The following is a 19051-nucleotide window of genomic DNA, read 5'->3' as shown; positions in this document are numbered from 1 at the left end:
TCTCAAACCTCAAATTACAACCATCGTGTTAAACTCCAGCATTTTGCAGTTTTAGTGCTTCAGTGCTGTCACTTACGATAAAAGTCAGCGTTTAGCTGTACAAATGTTCAGTACTTTTATCAATTCTGTTCTCTAAGCAGAAATTGCTATTCAGGAGCAACAGCAGGGAGAGGGTATGAGTGCACTCACACAGATGAAAGAAAACATATTCGCTTTAAACATCTTATCTGCACTGCAGGACGAGCATCAAAAAGTTTCTCATAGCCTGAAGTGAACAAAAACCTGTAAACACGTATTAAAAAAAAACCCATCCAGACCTGTAGCCCATGATAGGAGGGTTGGCAGTGGCCTGGCAGGTAAAGGTAACCCTCTCTCCCTCAAGGACAGAGCGAGGCTCGATGGACAGGGTCACGGTGGGAGGGTCTACACAGGGAGAGATACACGTTTGATATATATTCTAAATGAACTTAACAATAATGTGAACATAAATTGTATTTATAAAATATGCATATAGCAGATGGCAATCCAGAAGTACCTTCAACCTTCATTCTTTTAAATGTTCAACGAGGGACACCTCCTATGGTTGCAAAAGGAACTCTGGTAGTAAAGAAAACTCTGGGTTCCCTTATTCCGAAACCTCAGTGAACACGTTCTGATGAGTTTTTTGTTCTCATTTGAAAGTTTCGGTCCTTAGTGAATATAAAAGTGTGCTCATTTTATATATTACAGTCCCCATTAATATCCAGAAGAACAATAAAGCAGATTATGACTTAGGGTGGGCCTAGCATGTGAAAGACAAGCAGCTACTGAAAGAGCAAGTTTCCCAGATCTGCCCTCTGCTTGAAATTTCTAAAATGCTGATGGAGAAAATGCTTAAAAAGCCAAAGCTTAAAAACACTGGACTCTGCAAATCAGAATTCACAGCGGTGCCTTTATCTTTTATATAGAGATCATGAGTGTGAATAATATAATGACTGCATACTATATGAACAAAAGTACTGGGCCACCTACATATTACAGCCTTGGAAATCTATGCTGTGAAGCGCACGGTGCACAGTTTTTGTGCTGATGTTGCATGAATGCCAGAGGAGGTTTGGAAACCTGCAGTTATTAAGTCAGCAGAGTTTTGGGAATGTGTCTGAGTTTCTATAGTTTCTAAATGCTTTGGAATAACTCATCTCACAGCTGATTTTGGAATATTTAGGACGAACAGTAGCATCCCATTACAGTGCTACACTTAATCTCAGTGAGCTCTTTAGAACAATCCATTCCTTCACAAATGTTTGTGAAAGGCAGGCTGCATGCCTAGGTGTTTGATTTTATACATCTGTGGATATGGGACTTTGATTCATATAACGTCGTTCAAGGAGAAACTTTGGTTACCTATAGACTTCTGCACTGATCCTATATCTTAAGTAAAACAGTTATTAAAGCTACTTTTTCCTTCTTGACAATAACTCCTATGTTCATCACCATAAAAACTTTCTGGCTCACCGGGTGATAAAGTACAGTAGATTCCTGAACTGCTTCGGGCCTCCAAATATGTGCTAAAACAACACAAATCAAGCTAAATCAATTTGGAAGACATCCAGATTTGAGAATGTATTGAACATTACTGACATGTATATTATTTTTTGCTGGTAATTACTTCAAGTTGGTGAGTGCTGGCACAGCTAATTAAAAATATTTACTGATTTTGCAGTCTGTCTGCAAAAAATACTCTCTGCTTCATCACCAGAGCATCTATGTGTGTTTAAAAGTCTTGCAGACAGGAAGAGTAACATACGGTGAACATTGAGGGTTAGGGTGGTTCGTTTCCCCATAGGTACAGCTGGATTGCTGGCCACACAGGTGAAATTGCTGCCACTGTCTGTGTCGACTGGTGTGATGGGCAGGTAGCTCCTGGTCGTAACCCTTTTCCTGTCTGGCAGCACTTCCTGTTTGACAAAGAAAAAGGCAGAGACAGGGCAAGCATTAGCAGGGGAGACGACAGGATAAGAGGAATTTAGGGAGAAGAGCCCACAGAGTAAGATCAAAGAAAAGATACACAGAGGAGAGGAAGGATGAAAAAAGGAGAAATAAAGGTAGAAAGTCAGGTGGGGGAAGGAAAGAGACACTGGTGAGTTACTAATGGAGCCATGAGAGATGAGAAATAATTGAACATAAATAGAAATCCATGGACAAAAATAGAAAAAAAAATATTAAGTATGTGAAGTTAAGAAGGAAAAGAAAGATGTAGGAGAAAAGAATTGATAGATGAATCAATAATGTAAACAGTCCTTAGTGGCAGTCATAAAAGAGACGCCATAAATCTTCTTCTGGCAAACATGAACATAAAATCCAGCTTTCTTGGAATGAGGAGGTGGCATTTTTTAAAACGCAGCCACCAAATCTGTCAAGAAACTGTGTACAGCTTTCAATGTAGTTTAAATGCGTGGTCAGTAACAGGGTAATATAAGAGCAGCATGTAATATGTATGAGCATGTGTGGGGGGCATAAAGCTGGCTGTGATGAGATGTAAAAACATCTGTGTTTGAGTGCGTGAGTCAGTGTTTGCTGCTGCATCTCTGTGCATATAAAAGCGCAAGTGTGCATATGCGAGCGAGTGTCTATGCGTGCGTGCACTTGCAGACCTGCTTTCATGTGTACAGGAGAATATGCGGGATGGCGAGGAATCTGAACATGGAAGAAATGTAACACTGCGACTGTGTGCAAGGTGTCACCAAATACATTTCCTGCCTGTATGTGTGTACAAAAGAAAATCTCTGGCAGTGGGTTAATAAAACATGTCTTGGATCTTTGTGTCTTTTAAGTTGTGTCATGACTGAAAAGCGAGGAATGCAAGAGATGTCTGGAAAGCATGTGTTCTGCTTCCGGGTAGAAGGCATGGCTGACACTCGCAATATAAAGTCTACTGAAGTAAGAGTGTAATTAAACACATGTGTTGAGTAGGTGTGCAAGTGCGACAGTATTTTTTTTTCTAATACAAAAATTACGAAATACCACAAGTACATCTACTTAACCACTAATTTTAATTAGCTGCCCCTGCAGACTCGCTTTAGTGCATCAACTGAATTGTTAAAACACATAAAAATAGAGTCTGTGATATTTTCTAAGACTCACTATGGATGAATGAAGCAATGCATAGCAGCCCAAAGAGGGAAATGCGATGTGCTCTTAGTTTGTTTGTTCTAGTATTAGTTGTTTTTTTACACATTAACAATTTCATCTGCTCAGCAGCAACATGCTGTGTTAACACTGCACATTTTGATGTCTCTCTACAGCTGACAAAGAGCAGGAAATTTAAGACTGAAAGTTTGTCGTGTCCTCTTTTAGCGAGTTTCATGGTTTAATTTTCATTTCAAAATGTAAGAACTTTGCTCTAACTGTGGCTTTCTCAGTGTGAGGGGAAACAGACTTACTGAAATGTCTTTGATTTAGCAAAGACATTTCAGTAATGTTTCTGCACCTTTATTGCTGCTACTATAGCCAAAAAAGCCCATTGAAAGTTTCTGTCTGTTGATTTGTAGGTTAAAATCTGTAACCATTAATCATTTCTTAATAAATATGGTGAGTGTATTGTTGACTAAATAGTAAGGAGCGCTTTGTGTGAAATACTAATGATCGGCACACTATTTCTTGACTGGAGGACTTCTGGGAAGCCGCCTGGCCCGAGGTGTGCATACTGTATTTACCCGTCATAACAAGCCTCCAGCAAAAAAAAAAAAAGCATAAAAACAAATAAACAGACAGAGTGGATTATATTACAAAGATTGCATTGTTCTACAGTTTGTATTACATAGTCTTACAGCGACAAGTGAACTCATGATCATCAAAATCATCATTATGTGAGCTTTACAAACTCCCCTTGGAAAAACACACACACACACACACACACGTGTGGCTGCTATTATCTGCATGTGTGCATGGGTGTGTATGAGTCACCGTGGAGTGGTAGGCCCCCTCCGCAGGAAGGCCATTCTTGGTCCACTGGATGTGTGCCGCAGGCTTGGCCCCACGAGTCACACAGGTCAGGTTGTGTGAAGTACCAGCCATCAGCAAGAGCTCAGGGGATCCCTCGACCACTGGGTCCTCAGGTGGGACTGAAGGGGTGATATGCAAATTCATATTTTAAAATGACACATTTATGTAAGTGTGAACACATAAATAAAGAAAAAAACTTTACATATACATATAGTAAACCATAAAAACACATAATACTGTAAAAAAAAACGTTCATACATATCAAAAGACTAGAGGCATGATTTTCATGTGTTTCTTTTTTAGGTATTAATGTCCTATTTAACACAATTAGCTTCTTGGTTAAGCTAACCGTTTAAAGGAGTTGTTCACCCTCAACTAAATGTACATATTTTCCTCATGCATTTCCTCTCCTGTTTAATCTACTGCTTTTTTATGGTTTGAGTTGCCCAGTTCTGGAGATACTAGCTTCACCCAAGTGCCAAAAACAAGCAAACAAACTAAAAATCAGCAGCGATGTCTCTCTCCAGAAAGCATGACCCAGTTACTCATAAAAAAAATCCACAATTTTGTTGTGAGCTGTTTCATAGGAGCTATTTTCTTACCTCTGTCTGCATCCGCCCACCAAAGGAAGGATGCAGCTAGCTAGCTCAGTTAAGGAGGTCGTCTTTAATGTTTACACCCTGTCACACTGTCACTAGAATGAGTTTCTCATCACGAGTAGATGCACGCTACCTTCTGCACAGAGGTATGGTTATTGCATGTAGTTTGGTAGAATAAAATTAGACCTGCATAAAACTTCTAACTGGTTTGTCGCCTTGCTTGGTTATATTTAAGGGAAAGCAACTTCTAGCCAATATCTCTAAAAACGGGCAATTTACCCCAAAACTATCTAAATGGACTAACAGCACAGCACAATGTGAAAATACATACACATTGGGTGAAGTATTTGGCAAAGGTTAAGATGTCCCAGGTTATCAATCAGATTGGCAGCACTATGTGATTGTAAGTAACACCTATTTTCTTAATTATTTACTTTATCATTTACCAAACCTTCTAAATCTTGGTAAGCAAAAAATAGAAATGCTGGTTGCCTAACCTGCAAGTATACAGCTGCAAAAGTCTTTCTTAGTTTGAATTCTTGTGCGTTTATAAAACCAGCACACTGCAGGGACATTTTGAAGCTAATAGGTGAGACCTATGCATTGGTTAACCCTTCCTGAAAGGGTTTGGGTAGTGGCAGCTCAGTTGTTTTTAAAGCTACAAAATCTCAAACAGCACATTTGGGATTATAACAAAAGCAAGCTGGCACAGAGGCTTTGTAGAAAGAACAATTTCTGCAATTTCCACTTAAATGTTAAGGATGTGGGAGATTTATATCCTTATGACAAGGTTGGTTTAATGAAAGCAAAAAGGAAACCCAGTACTGAGAGGATTCAATGCATAATTACTTAACTAGTTTGAGGAAAATCAGAAAAATGCACCAGGAGAAGACCCCTGTATCAGTAGCAGCAGGGTACTTACTGAGTACATTGAGCTTAGCCCTCCTGGAGCGCAAGGCGGCCTCTGTGGCCTGACACTCATAGAGAGAGTCATCAGAAAGCTCGGCGTTGGAGATCTCCAAGTTGTACTGGCCGATGTCGAGAGAACGCAGGATACGATACCTGGGCCACGCTGTTGAACAAACCAAGAAAACTTTCAGTTAGAGAGCATATAACTCACACTGTGACTCATTTACTTCGGTCTGTTTTTATTACAGTCACATACTTTTTCATACATAGTGAGCCAACTTCAAGGGAAGACTGATTGTTCTGAAATGATTGTTGAAGTGCAGGAAGAGACATTAAATGCTTCAATTACAGACATGAGTCATCACAGCAATACTGGATTCACTGAATGATGTGTATCTGCTGTTTCTGAGGAGGAAAGTATATATATTTTTAGAAATACTCTGTGATGATTTCCTGTTGTGAAATATTTTGTTTCCACGTCACTTAGAAGAAAACAAGCTGGTATTCGTCACATTTACCCTTTCTTGTGAAATTGTATGTTAAAAGTTGTTGTTAAGCTATCCAAAATCTGAAATTACTAAAAAAGTTTAGTCTGTGCTACAAGTAATAAAATAATAAAAAGAAATGTTGCTAATTTAAAGGTGGCATTCATCTGAATTCAGTAATATTCCTAGATAGATAGTAGGCCTTTCTATCTAGTCTCTTATTTTCTGAAAAGACATGTCACTCTTGAATTTTTTAGGTGATGTTTTGTAGACTGTAGACAAATGTCATTCACCTGTTTTGTCGGGGGGTTGCAGTCAAAAGCTTAAACGTTATGACTATAAATTAAAACTCTGTGTGTGTCTGTAACAGAACATGTGTCACAAAAAACACAGTTTCTCAGTAATATTGGTGAATTAACCATTTAAACTGTAGTTCCTTGAGGTACTTGTCATGCCTTTTATATAAAGACCAGAAACGAAAACCCAAAAACCTCTTCTCCATCTTCTCTCATTCAGTTTTTAATATTATTTCTGTCCTTTGTGTAACTGTGCAACAGAGGACTCAGACCTGATTTGTTCACAGGATAAAGCAAATGTAAAAGCTCTTTTGAAATGGATAAATGCTGAACCCCGATTGTTTTACATCCATCACAGGCAGAGAACAGAGAGCAAGGCGACACGTATTTATGGGAAAGTGTCAAAGCTTTTTATCATAATACACAGATAACATGATTTATTGAAGACCTTTTTTCATTAACCACAGCATCTGGAGATCACAATGATATGATATGCCCTCTACACAAACAACACAAGGGGGGGTAATGAATGCACGAGGACACACGCATAACGGCAGTATAGTAACACAGTTAGCGATAAACAGCTAAATGGTTTTTGTACTAACACTGATCAAACGTGGCCACATATTCAATAACGCCACATCAATTCCTGCAGAATTACGGACTGAGCTGTTCCAATTACAGCACCCTCTTTTTCTCTCTTTGAACCCTCAACTCGCAGACAAAGACATAATTGAGCGTGACATCCCACTAGGGGGCACTCATTGATCCTCCGTGCCCAATCCTAACATGACATCATGGATTCAGATGGCAAAGGCAGGCAAGCAGGCAGGCAGTTGGGGTGCAAGGAGGAAGAAGGAGGTTGGGTGGAGGGGGACAAAAGTATTAGTGGAGATTACATCATCCACTCCAGCACCTCGCAGCATAGCAACCACAGAGGTGAAAGCACCCTGGGGAGAAGGAGAAGAAGGAGGAGGAGGAGGAGAGGAGGAGGAGGTCTAGGATGAACAATAAACTGCCACCACTTATGCCTGCAGGTAGTGAGAAGATGCATGTGTGTTTTGGGTATTTACGTAAACATGATCCACACATGTAGGTGGCTTTACACTGATCATATATTAACTGGATTTAAATTTTATTTATCTGACATTTTACAGGCGCAGCCAGGTGATGTCTAGAAGCTGTTTTGGTCTGTGAATGAACGCAGATCTCCTGCGTATGTGTGGGTGAGCTAACTGCAGGTGAGAATTGCACTGCACAATCTGTACGCCTACACTGTCATCCACAGCTGTATGTAATCATACAGGGCGCATAATAACAACCACTTATACATCATACAGCCAACATCTGCACCTTAATGGATCACCAATGAATTAATAATCTTTGTTGGTGCAAGTGTTTGCAACTTGCAGACTTCATGACATGGCTTCAAGTTCAGGTTATGAGATGAGCAAAAGGCCGAGTGACCGTATGTCATGGCGGGAAGAATGGCAGCCGACGACTAAGCATAAAAGATGGACAGAAGGCGATGATAGATGGTTGAGAAGCAGGAAAAGAGACAAAGAGGACAACATGTTTATCAAATGTGTTTGTCAGCAGGTCCACGCTGTAAAAGGCTACGAGGACAAAGAGAGCATTACCAACAACAAAATGAGAGCGGGAGGAGGAAGGGACGGCGATGGGACCGACAGAGAGGAGAGTGAAGAAATAAAAAGCAATAGAGGGGATCTGGGAAGCCAGCAAGTGATGGTGAAGCTGTAGTTTTAAAGATGAAGGAGCAGGAAATAAAGACAGTGTGAGGGAGAAAGAGAGAGCGAGAGGAGGCGAGAGAGAAGTGCAGACCTTTACTGAACCTGTGAATTAAATTGAGTTGAACACAAGATTCGCATCACATGTCAGATTATCACTTGTGTGACTGTGTGTATGTGTGTGTTTTGTGTCAGTGTGTGTGGGCGGTGTGTGCGTGTCTGTGTGGGTGGATGGGTATGTGGTGTTTTTTGCGTGCTATACAGCATGTAGCGTTCTTTGTAGATGAATTTACAGTGTTATGAGAAATGTGATGGGTGGTTTAGAGCTGAAAGTCTGTGAGTGCTAATGTGATATTTGTAAGTGCTAATACAGAAGTTTTTCTCTTACATTTTGTGAGAAGATGAAATTGCACATTACAGCCAAAAAAAGGCAACATTTTCATGTATAAATAAAAGCTTTCCTAACTATTTATCAATAAATTGTTTAAAATAGCTTGAATGGCAGAATGAATGAAAGCTGTGTAGTTAGTTTTTCTTCCATCTATCCTTTTTCTGTGGATTATGCAGAGTTGGATCAAGGTGGTTGTAGGCTTAGCAGGTAAATTCTAATGTTTCTCTCCTTAAAAACATTTTTCAACCCCTACTGAAGGATTCGGATGTGTCCACAGGTCAGATGAGTTGTATCTTCTGTCTTGGGTCTACCCTTTGTATCACAGGGTCACATACCAGATGGAAAATCAGCTGTGAAAGCATCAGCTGTGAAAGCATCCAGTCAAAGTTGCTAGAATGGTATTAAAATCCTGGGACCGGCTCAACTCGATCCCTTCGCAAAGGAGAACCAAGTCCTCTCAGAGACCCCTCGGTATTTTCAAATATTTCACATTGCATCTAAGAACCTCAGCAGCCTATATTCTTTCAGTCACTACCCAAAACTTGACCCTAGGTGAGGAGACTGACTGGTTAATAGAAAGCTTCACCTTCCAGTTCAACCCCCTTTCCACCAAAGTGCTCTGGTACCATTTTTGTGAAATACTGATCCCTTGATACTTCAGTTGACACATGTATAAAACACATGTAAACTGGAAGAACAATTTTTCCATCACACCTCAGTAACTCTTCCAGCATGAAGAGTTAGTCTAATGTGGTATGGCAGGAGTGAAGCAGGATTAATCCTTAGTCCAGAGTTCAACAGCCAATCAGAACCTCCCTTTGAGCACCATATATGAGCTTAGCCATGGGATGCTGAGCAATTACCTTACAAATTATAGCAGACTCCCTTATTCTGGTATCCTGTTGTACAGACGCTGTCCCCGAGCTCCACACGACATGAAAATGCATCTTCGCCTAGACGGTTTAACAAAGTCCGGAGCTTTCAGACTCTTGTGGAGAATTTAAGAGCTCCTTCACTACTTCTGAAGTTTTGCCTCCTCCACAGAGGATGTGTTAGTGGGATTCAAGAGTTTCTGAAAGTGCTCTTTCCACAGCAAAACAATATCCTCAGCGTGGATTACTGCTAAGCATAGCCTGGGCTAAGACTTGCTTTCCTTTTGCTGAGTAGTCTGAAGGTTTGTCAGAACTTCCCTGGATCAGCTGAAAGTTCTTCTCCACAGACTCCTTCACTCGTCCTGCATTTAAATTTTGGATACACAATCACCACAGCTACAGCACTTTAGACCTGCTGGTATGGTCTGATACATCTTCCAGGCTAACTAGTAGAGATCAGTAATACTACAGACTGCTTAGACCTTATATTTTACACTGCAAGGGTATATTTGCAATACTCCCAAAAGTCTATTCATTTAACATAACATGTGAGTTTGAGAAACTCAAAAATCATAATCACAGAATATTTTTTTTAAACTTATGAAAGTGTCAAAGGTATTTCTTAATTTTTGACACTTGAAAGTTGTCTTACTGCTGAAGCTAACGCATTTCAGTAGGTGCAACTTTACCTTGAAGACACCTTTCGCAATTTCATTATGGCTAAGTGAGCAGTTGGCGAGGTTTCGCAGTCAGCGTTTTCCATAAAAAACTATCTGTGATCACAGCAATCTGCTATAGCGGCAAAAGCAACAAGGATTTTTGTGCAGCACCGAACACGTGTTTATCAGGTATGTTTTTCCATCGACAGCAAAACAACTTTCCACAACGACCAGCTGATTGGGAATACACGTTTTTCCGAAGCTGCCTGTGTTTACCAAGGAGTCTCTGATTGGTCTGTAGTCTGGGGACTGGGGATTTTAGCGATCAATTTCACCGTAACTGCTAGCAAATGACCAGGGAAAAATCATTTTTCACGAGTAGCTAGTGATTTCAAGCCAGTTACCAATTGGTTTGTAAGGATGTATAACTGCAGCCTTAAACAATAAACAATTGATTTCCAATAACTTGAATTGGGTAAGCAGTTAAGAATATGGGTGGATGGAGAAGAGCTTTCATGGACTGTTAGTTAGAATGGAGGTTTTTTAGAAATCATCAGTTTCTTTTTTCTACATGCTGTTTTTTTTCTATACTTCTCAAAAAAGTAATCATCTTATTTGCATTTTTATTTATGTGTTTGTATATTATGTGTAATTGTATAGTTCTCTTTCTTTCCAACACTTTCATTTGTATAAATCAATAATGCACAGCCGATGAAGGTGAAAAGATATGGTAGTTACCTGATTATTGTGTTATATGGATGTTAAATCTGAATACTTGATATGCTGCGCATTCTTAAGTCTATTTCAGTGAGCCTATCAGCTCATTTTCTTCCCTTTTATTTTACCTGAAAGTTATCCTGGACAGAGGTCTATAAGCAGCATTATTCATAAGCAATGCGAGCATTCAGTAAGCCACAGTGGTCAAAAGCTTGTTTGCATATTTTGAAGAAAATCAAGATGAGGTTAGCTGAGAATGACATTTTTTGCTTTTCTTATTCTTCTCCTGGCCTCTCATTCTTTGATTTTGCATTTCTGAGTTTCGTCTGATTATTCCACGTATACAGAAAAAAAAACTGGGTGTCTGTTGTGGCTTTGACCCTTTGACTCTCACTTTTCACTGCTTGTGATGTTTCCTCATCTTTAAAAATGAAGTATATTCTACTGTTGCACTCATAGTAAGTCATTCTGGATGTGTGTGTCGGCTTAAAATGTAAATGTGAATGTGCGTCTGCTTTTGTCAGCAGTGTGAGGGATTTTCTCTAATTCAGCATGATATACAGGACTCCTTTTTGCCCAGATTGTCACTCACACACTCTTAACTCTCTCTCGCATGGTACAGTGTTCATTTCCTTAATGTTAAAAAACCCCTACACTTTTCAACCATAATAGCTTTTGTCAGGGTTCTTACACTCCAAACTGAACCAAAACCGTAGCTGAGTTATTCCCCTTCTTCACTTCACTTTGATCTCTGCAGCTGGGTGAAGCTGCATTTTTTTTTTACCTCGAAGACCCTCTCCAATGCCGAGTGCCAGGCCGTCCTTGGTCCACTGGACGATGCCGCTGTAGTTGAAGACGACACAGGACAGCACCACCCGTTCTCCCAGCACCACCGACTGGTCCGCAGGCTCTTGGGAGAAACGAACGCACCACACTGCAACAGAAGGACAGAGAGGGGGATCAATTTTTTAGTTCCTTTCACTGTGACCTGGCCATGAGCTGGCATTTTTATTGCACTGTATCGAGCTACACAGTCCCTCTCTGGTCTTATTGACTTCTGTTTGTCCATATGGAGGTTGCTGGGTAATTTGTTGTGTGCTTTTATTGAATATAGGGTGTTTTTATTGTTTCTTTTATTATGTGTTTTTACTATGAGTGTATTTTAATATGAACCCGGTTTGAGTGAAATTTCTCTTACAGGAATAAACATGAACTCCATGCATATATAGTGTTCATTATTATTATTGTCTTTTTAGCTGGTCAAGAGTCCATTGCTTGAATTCTGTATATTTTTCATTCCTCCGTGTCTTTTCTCTCTGTTTTGTCTCTTTGCCTCCTTTTTAAGGTTTTCCCTGGTCTGAACTGAGGCTTCTGTGCAAAAGTGTGTGTGTACATGCATGGATGTGTAAGCGAACACTTGTGTAGCAAGAACATCATTGCAAGCTGTTATACAGCCTGCTCTTTTTCATCACACACAGTACAAAGGATTTTGCTTACACACACACACATTTCCTGCAGCAAAATAAGCCTTTTGGCTATCGCAGTGCCACTAAAATACACAGATAGAAAACTACAAGTGTAGCGCAGGCATACATTAACGCACTCGCTTAAAGAGAGAGTGTCAGGTGAGGAGGCGAGGCACTCACCCGGCGCTATTTTCAGCCGTTTGCATCATCAGGTAAAATTGTTTCATATTCTGGAGAAAGTCTTGCAAGAAGGCACGTTAATTAAGGCAGAGAGAGAGAGGGAGACTGCGCTGCCTTAGATGACACATGCACACGAACGTGCACGAGCACACATATACAAACACACTGAAACTTACAGAGACAGAAGCTTTTTCACACATGCAACAACCAATTTATGCAGTTGTGCACAAACGCACTATATCACTAACACAAATGCAGTTGCATACTCAGTCTGTGGAAGTGTGTATATGTGTGCAAGTGCACACATATACACACTTCCACAGAGTTTGCGTCTGTCTTCCCGTGGGCTATTCTGTTCTTGGATCATGGTTAAAACAATCCTATTAGCTAATTAAGGCAAAACTGGTTAATAAAGCGAGCCCTGGCTCTGAGGGACACATCTCAGTGGGATTCAACCACAAAGGTGCAAACAACAGGGCGATTTACTGATTTGTCAGGAGGATTACATGACTTGTCATGTTATTTGTGTGGAAGGCTTGTCTAATGAAGGCAGGACATTTTAAAACTTCACAAGAAGAGCTTTGATGTTTCGTCAACTTTCCTTTTGAATGCTGATTCAAGAAGACAACTGTGGCGACTGTGAGCTGATAGCTGTGTAATTTATTTTGAAGTTTAAGGGAAAAACTGCCTTAACACACTTCACCGTTCTTAGTGGCTGTTGCTTGGTTGTGCTTTTTGTTGAGATATTATTTCCAGAAGGGACAGTTTTTCCACTTAGTTCAAATGTTTAAACAACCTGTTAGGTTTTGTGTTCACTCTTATTTTGCTTCAAGTTATAGAAACCCCAAGGGAGGTCAGGTTATTAATTTTCATCAGAGTTTAAAATCTCATCCTCAGACTTTTTAATTCTCCTTTAAGCTTTTGGCTCTTATGACATGTTTAAATAGCAAACATTTAACAGCGTGTATCACCTTTTTAGTTTGTTTTGTCTCTTTTTTCCTGTATACTGTATTTCTTCTTAATTAATGTAAAACATTTTGTAATCATAGTTGTAGAGTGCTGCGAGTCATGTACTTCTGTATTCAGTAGTTTCAAATAAAGGCAAACTGTTCATAAAACGCTGGCATTTTTAGGCAGAATGTGGAAAAAAAACCTTTAATTAGTTCAGTCATTAGTTAAAATCCAAGCAGCTTTCGACTTTCAGCCCCTAAAATTCTCATTAATCTACTGGGGAAGATACAATGACGCCCTTAGATTTCTGCACAATCAATCAAAATGCAACACACAGAATATGGAAGCTGTGCTGCATTTTCAGTGCATGGTACAACTCGACCACTCTCTTGTTATCACTTTTATATACAGTATGATTTATTACATTAATATAGAATGTTAATGGATTTTATTTCTTCTGATATGTTAAACAACCCTGGCACAGAGGCAAAAATATCCATTCTAATGTTAGTTCTTGCAAGCCATATGTAAATATTCTTAAACAACTGCTGCAAGCCACCCAGAGACCCACCTTGACTCCATCTCCTAATTTTCATGTTATAGCTAATCTAATCCATGTTGCTCTTGCCTTTTTCTGTACTTGGGGTCTTATCGCTGCTCTCTCTCTGTCTTTTTCCTTTTTCCTTGTGTGAAGATGTATTCCACCAAGTAAAAATGAATGAAAAGGAAAACAGCAATCTTCTTTGTCTATAGTTCTCCTGATTGAAACACATTTTTTCACACCTGGTCTTTGAAAAACAGGTGATAATGTTCCCCGGCTGTAAAAATGTGCATTCTTAGGTCTTTAATCTTAAAAAGTGAAAGTCAAACAGAATACCTTAAAATAAAACTACGAACGTGGGAGCTGCTTCTCTTTCTGAGTGGAAAAAGAAGGAGCTGCTGGGTTGTGCCTGCTAACTTGAGTGATTTACATGTGGGTCATGTTATGCATGATTTATGCAAAATTAACAGCTATTATGAGCAAAGGCCCTCATCTTCGTGTATAACTCTGTACAGAACAACACATGTTCTCACGGGACTGGCTGTGATGTGTTTAATCTGTGTGTAACTGTGTAGGAGAGCGAAAGAGAGAAGTAGTGACAGAAAGATATGAAGGAGGAGACAAACATTTCTGTTTGTGTGCTGTGAAATGCATGAATGTGTGGGTATGACTGCGTGGGTATACACTGATCAGCCACAACATTAAAACTACCTGTATGATGTTGTGCAGTCTGTTACCAGCACAGTTCTGATCAGTCAGGGCAATAACTTAAGACCTCAAGGACTGTCAGTGTCTATAGCGGAAAGTTAGCAGTGGATCCTGCAGCGTTTGAATTGCAGTGTGCATTTGTGGTTTTTGTTTTGGAGGCTTGGTTAATACCTTTAATATCTGTGCTCCAGAGCAGCATTTGCATTGAGGCTGGGCACAACGTTGTGTTGGAAGAGGCCAGAACCACTGGCCAGTGCAATCACAGGAAGGGTTTTTGCTCGCAACAATGCCAGTGGTAGGTAACACATGTCAGTATTTTATCCAATTGTATTCAAGGAATCTCACAGTTTAATGCCGAACATTAGATTTTAACTTCACCCGTCAGTGGGTTTAAAGTTGTGGCTGCCTGGAGTAGATTTGTGTGCATATTTGGGATTGAATACGTGTGTCTGCAGTTTGTCAGCTTGAAGCAGGGATTCAGATCAGAGAAGTGAGAGCTGTACAGACAGAGAACAGAGATGTAATTAACCCTACGGGATACCCCACCAACCCGCTGCCTCCACCAGCATACACACACCTCTGTCTCTCTCCCCTTTAACATTTTCTCCATTTTCAAACTCCCCGTGTATTCCTTTTCACATGTGGTCAGTTTCTCTACATTTATATTTGCTTTGTGTGTTGCTCTTTTTTTTAGCCTCTCTACATTTTCCTCAAATCACTTTTTCTTTTTTCTTGTTAGGGTTTCCAAGTTCATCCTGTTTAACTTTGACTAGCCCACCTCTTTTAATACAGTCTGACTCTTTCCGTCCTCGTTTCCTCTCCTTCTTTGTGTATTTTTTTCAATGCAGCAATGCACAATTTTTATAGCTTCTTCAATCCCGCTCTCTTTTGTTCTTTGGACCCAGCTCGTTGTTTCTCCACCTCCCTCCATCTTCTCTCTTTCCTCTCCCGCTTCACTTCACTACCCCTCTAGTACTCCAGTATTTCCCTCATTATCTCTCTGTATCTATGAACATTTTTTCCATGTTTTTTATATATTTCTCACTTTTCTTCGCCCTCTCTCCTATCCACTGTTTTCTGCTGCAATTGTCTCTTTCTGTCTCAGCCTCCTCCTCACTCTCCTTCTCATCTTTACATCCCTGCATCATTACCCTTGGGGATAATCTTGGGCATATCTTCTCTTCCTCTTTTTTATTCTCATTGCATAATGACCCAGCTTCACAATAAAAGCCACAGTGCCCTTGCATATTATCCGTAATACCTTTAATATATTTTATTCACTTTGGTCTTTTTTTCCCTTCAGGCTGAGCTTTGTTAAACATCAATACAAGCACTATCTAACTAGCCCTATCAATTTCTACTTGAAGCGTACAAGTCTTTCTGTATTATAAAGAAATTCTACATTTTGCATTAATGCTGAAGTATTAACATTCAGTGGCTGACTTGGAATAGAGGAGCTGCACTAGAATCTCACACAGAAGTGTAGGCTGAAGGGGGAAGCTGAGCAGCAAGGACGATTTTTGCCAGTGAATTTGTACTGTAAAATAATTCATAGACTTTCATAATGAGTAACCTAGGACATCGGTTCATGTGAACATTTATGCAGGTGATTAACCATATAAGAAATGTTTGCCTTCACTTGACACTTGACTTGATAAGTAGTTGTATGCCATCCATACATACATACATTCATACATCCATAACTGCTAGTTCAGGCTCACAGTGGTATGGAGGCTGTCCCAGCTATGGTAGGGAAAAATGGTCTATACCTTGGTGTCTATTGTGACTGCTCCCACAAAGCTGATGTATGTTTCAGAGCATATTTAATGTTGTATTGTGGTCTGCATCAGCCCTTTCACAGCTGTCATTGTATAACACTGAATTCATTGTCTTTTTCACTTCAAAACTCATCTTTTCTCCAAATGAAAAGCCACTTGCAAAGAAACAACACAATACGAATACACATGGCTCTTGTTTTGTCAGGGGTGCCGGGTACAGGAAAGACTTAGCACCTTGCTTACTGCAACCAAAGACTTTAACAAAGGATTAGAAAGAAGTTTAAAAAGTGTGCTGTTTGGGTTGAAATGACCACTTCCAAAAGGTTAGGGAATGATTACTTTAGCGGTTAAAAAAGGTTTAAGAAATGGACAGTAGTCTCCTTTGTGAAAGTCATAAATTTCGTCCGCCCATTGATTTACTTTAGGAAGGAGTGCGGCCAAAAGTTTGCTCTGCACAGACAATCACAGTCGTAATCTACACAACCACCAAACGATGAATGCAGTGTTCCTTAGAAAAAGACGTTTACTATTAAAAAAAAAAAATCAAGAAACCGTAGTACCTGTAATAAAACTGCAACTCTTCTGCAGTTTTGACAGCTGGCAGTGAAATAAGTAACCTGACTTGGTGTCAGCGCTGCTGCACAGTACAGGTGTGTGTCCCCATATAATATTTGCCACTATCCCTTTTTGCTCAGTTGTCTTTGCTGTGATAAGCACAAATGAATCTATCACATAACTTCTTATTCCGAGTGCAGTTCACAGGTTTTTGATTAGCTCAAGGATAAAAAAAAGAAATAGGCTGAGTGCAGCTGACAAGAATGTATAAAACTGGAATTTCAGGCAGCAATCAACTTTTCAGCGCTCTCTCTTCTCCTGTGAGCTAAACAATAACACTGCTCACTCATACTCTTCTTTTTGGAATTTGAGTTAATATGAAAAAGAAGGAAGTCTTTGTAACAAGAAGAAATCAGCTGACATTTTAACTGCCTTGACTTTAAAGTGGGATGTCTTGTCATCTTATTAGACATGGTCACAGTACTCCCTGAGGAATGCAGCTGCTGATTCCAAACAGCGAAGACCTCCAAGGTGGCCATCAGAGGCCAAATGCAATTTCCTACAAGCAAATGTAGAAATGAAAAGGCAGTTTGTGAGGTTTGTAACCCTAAACTGCACATCTCCACACCCTGAAGCATTCATGCTTCTAACCCCCACCCCAAAAACTGCCACGCTGACCCTTTCCTTGTATTCATGGCCCAGCTCTGCCTCTGGGCTATGGCTCGCTCCCATTTCAACTACCACACACCACTCTCACTCAGGAGAGAGAGCACGCTGTGTCTACGTGTGTATGCGAAAGCATTGTTCGTGTTTACACGCATGCCTGCATGCGTAGCTGTCATTGTTGTGTTGTGTACACCGCACGCATATATTTGCCATTTCCGAAAAAGGCAGCAAAGGGCAAAGTGTGGCTGGAAGAGTCAAAAAAAGGTGTTCACCTCAAAGAGAGAAAAGGAAAAAGAAAGTGTTTGTGTGCATGTGTGCGAAGTAACAAAAAGAAATTAAACAGCATATAGATGGCTAACATCCAGTACTCGGAGAAAAATTATGACTCGTAATAAACTCTCCAGGCATTTATGTGATATTAGTAGCTTATAAGACTAATATATAAAATCATAACACTGAGAGAAGAAGAAAACGTGTAATAATTTTCTGAGTAGTTACTGGGGTAGGTGCTCTGCCTCTGTCATCTATGACAGTGAGACATCACATAAGCGTATTTAAGCTATCATGACAGTTAGTAAGTTAGTTGGTGCATTACACTTTTTAAATGGTCTAAAAGACATCATTGTCATGTCTGAAATACATTTTTTATGCTTCCATAGTTTTAGAAATAATTCATCTACACTGCCGTATATTTTAATTTACCACTCAAAATGCTTTTGGGCCTTAACAAGCAAAGTGCTGTATTACTTTGCCAAATATTTGATGTCTGACAAAATTATGGCTCTATTATTGACCTGTAGAGTCCAGAAATTCACAACCTTCAAGCTACAGGCTGAAACCTAGAATAACTTCCTTTCATGTGAACGTTTGAATGTTTCAGTTATCAAAACTAATCAAATACCTACAACACAGACGTGGTAATTGAACTATTACCTGAAAAATTCCTCTGATAATGTATGAGAGAGATATTACACAGCCACAGTTAGAGACGAATCTCTGTTTTAGCTATAGTTATATTCTTTACAGAAATGCTGTGCATCTATAGTACATTTAGCCTGCAGTATATAGGAAGGCTTGGCACACAAAGCAACTACAGAAAAGATTTTTCTGTCACATTACAAAGCCATGTCTCCCTCCAGTCATATACAAACAAAGGTCATGAATACAGCGACCTGTTTGTTTCTGATTGGCCGTGAGGGGCGACTGCATCATTCCTGTGGGTTGATATGCTTACTGCATCCTTGTTTATTTGATGTTTTGGAAATATAATTTATGTAACATTTATGCCCCCAAAGCACACAGCATTTAACTGACAGAGACGTACACGAGAGCGGACAGAGAGAGACAGAAAAGGACTTGGCGAGACAGACACAGCGGGACAGACACGGAGATCATAACTTTGCCGCTGTGCGTCTCGGTTTTTGCTGTGTGTTTGCTGTAAACAGTAGCTCCGTGATTTCCCAGTGCCCCCCACCACCAAATGCTGCTTTTATTTCTCCTCACAAACACCTCCAGCAGAACAGAGAAGCAGAAACCAACCGTAGAG

At 39.9% G+C, this 19051-nt stretch overlaps 1 protein-coding gene across 2 annotated transcripts in view; it reads right to left on the bottom strand.

Annotated features, from left to right (window-relative positions):
• The window catches only part of kirrel1b (kirre like nephrin family adhesion molecule 1b), an 80612-nt gene that overhangs the window by 21281 nt on the left and 40280 nt on the right, over nt 1–19051 (bottom strand). For both annotated transcript variants that reach the window (XM_014413488.3, XM_014413491.4), the window contains exons 2-6: nt 11445–11594; nt 5506–5655; nt 3946–4103; nt 1787–1937; nt 318–423 (exon numbers count right to left, since the gene is read on the bottom strand). In XM_014413488.3, coding sequence (XP_014268974.2) covers nt 318–423; nt 1787–1937; nt 3946–4103; nt 5506–5655; nt 11445–11594 — 715 coding nt within the window. The remainder of the gene's footprint in view (nt 1–317; nt 424–1786; nt 1938–3945; nt 4104–5505; nt 5656–11444; nt 11595–19051) is intronic.

Source organism: Maylandia zebra, linkage group LG18 (genome assembly GCF_041146795.1).
Source record: "Maylandia zebra isolate NMK-2024a linkage group LG18, Mzebra_GT3a, whole genome shotgun sequence".
Lineage (NCBI taxonomy): Eukaryota > Metazoa > Chordata > Actinopteri > Cichliformes > Cichlidae > Maylandia > Maylandia zebra.
Note: the sequence above shows the minus strand (reverse complement) of the source record. Positions and strands in the feature narration are given on the sequence as shown.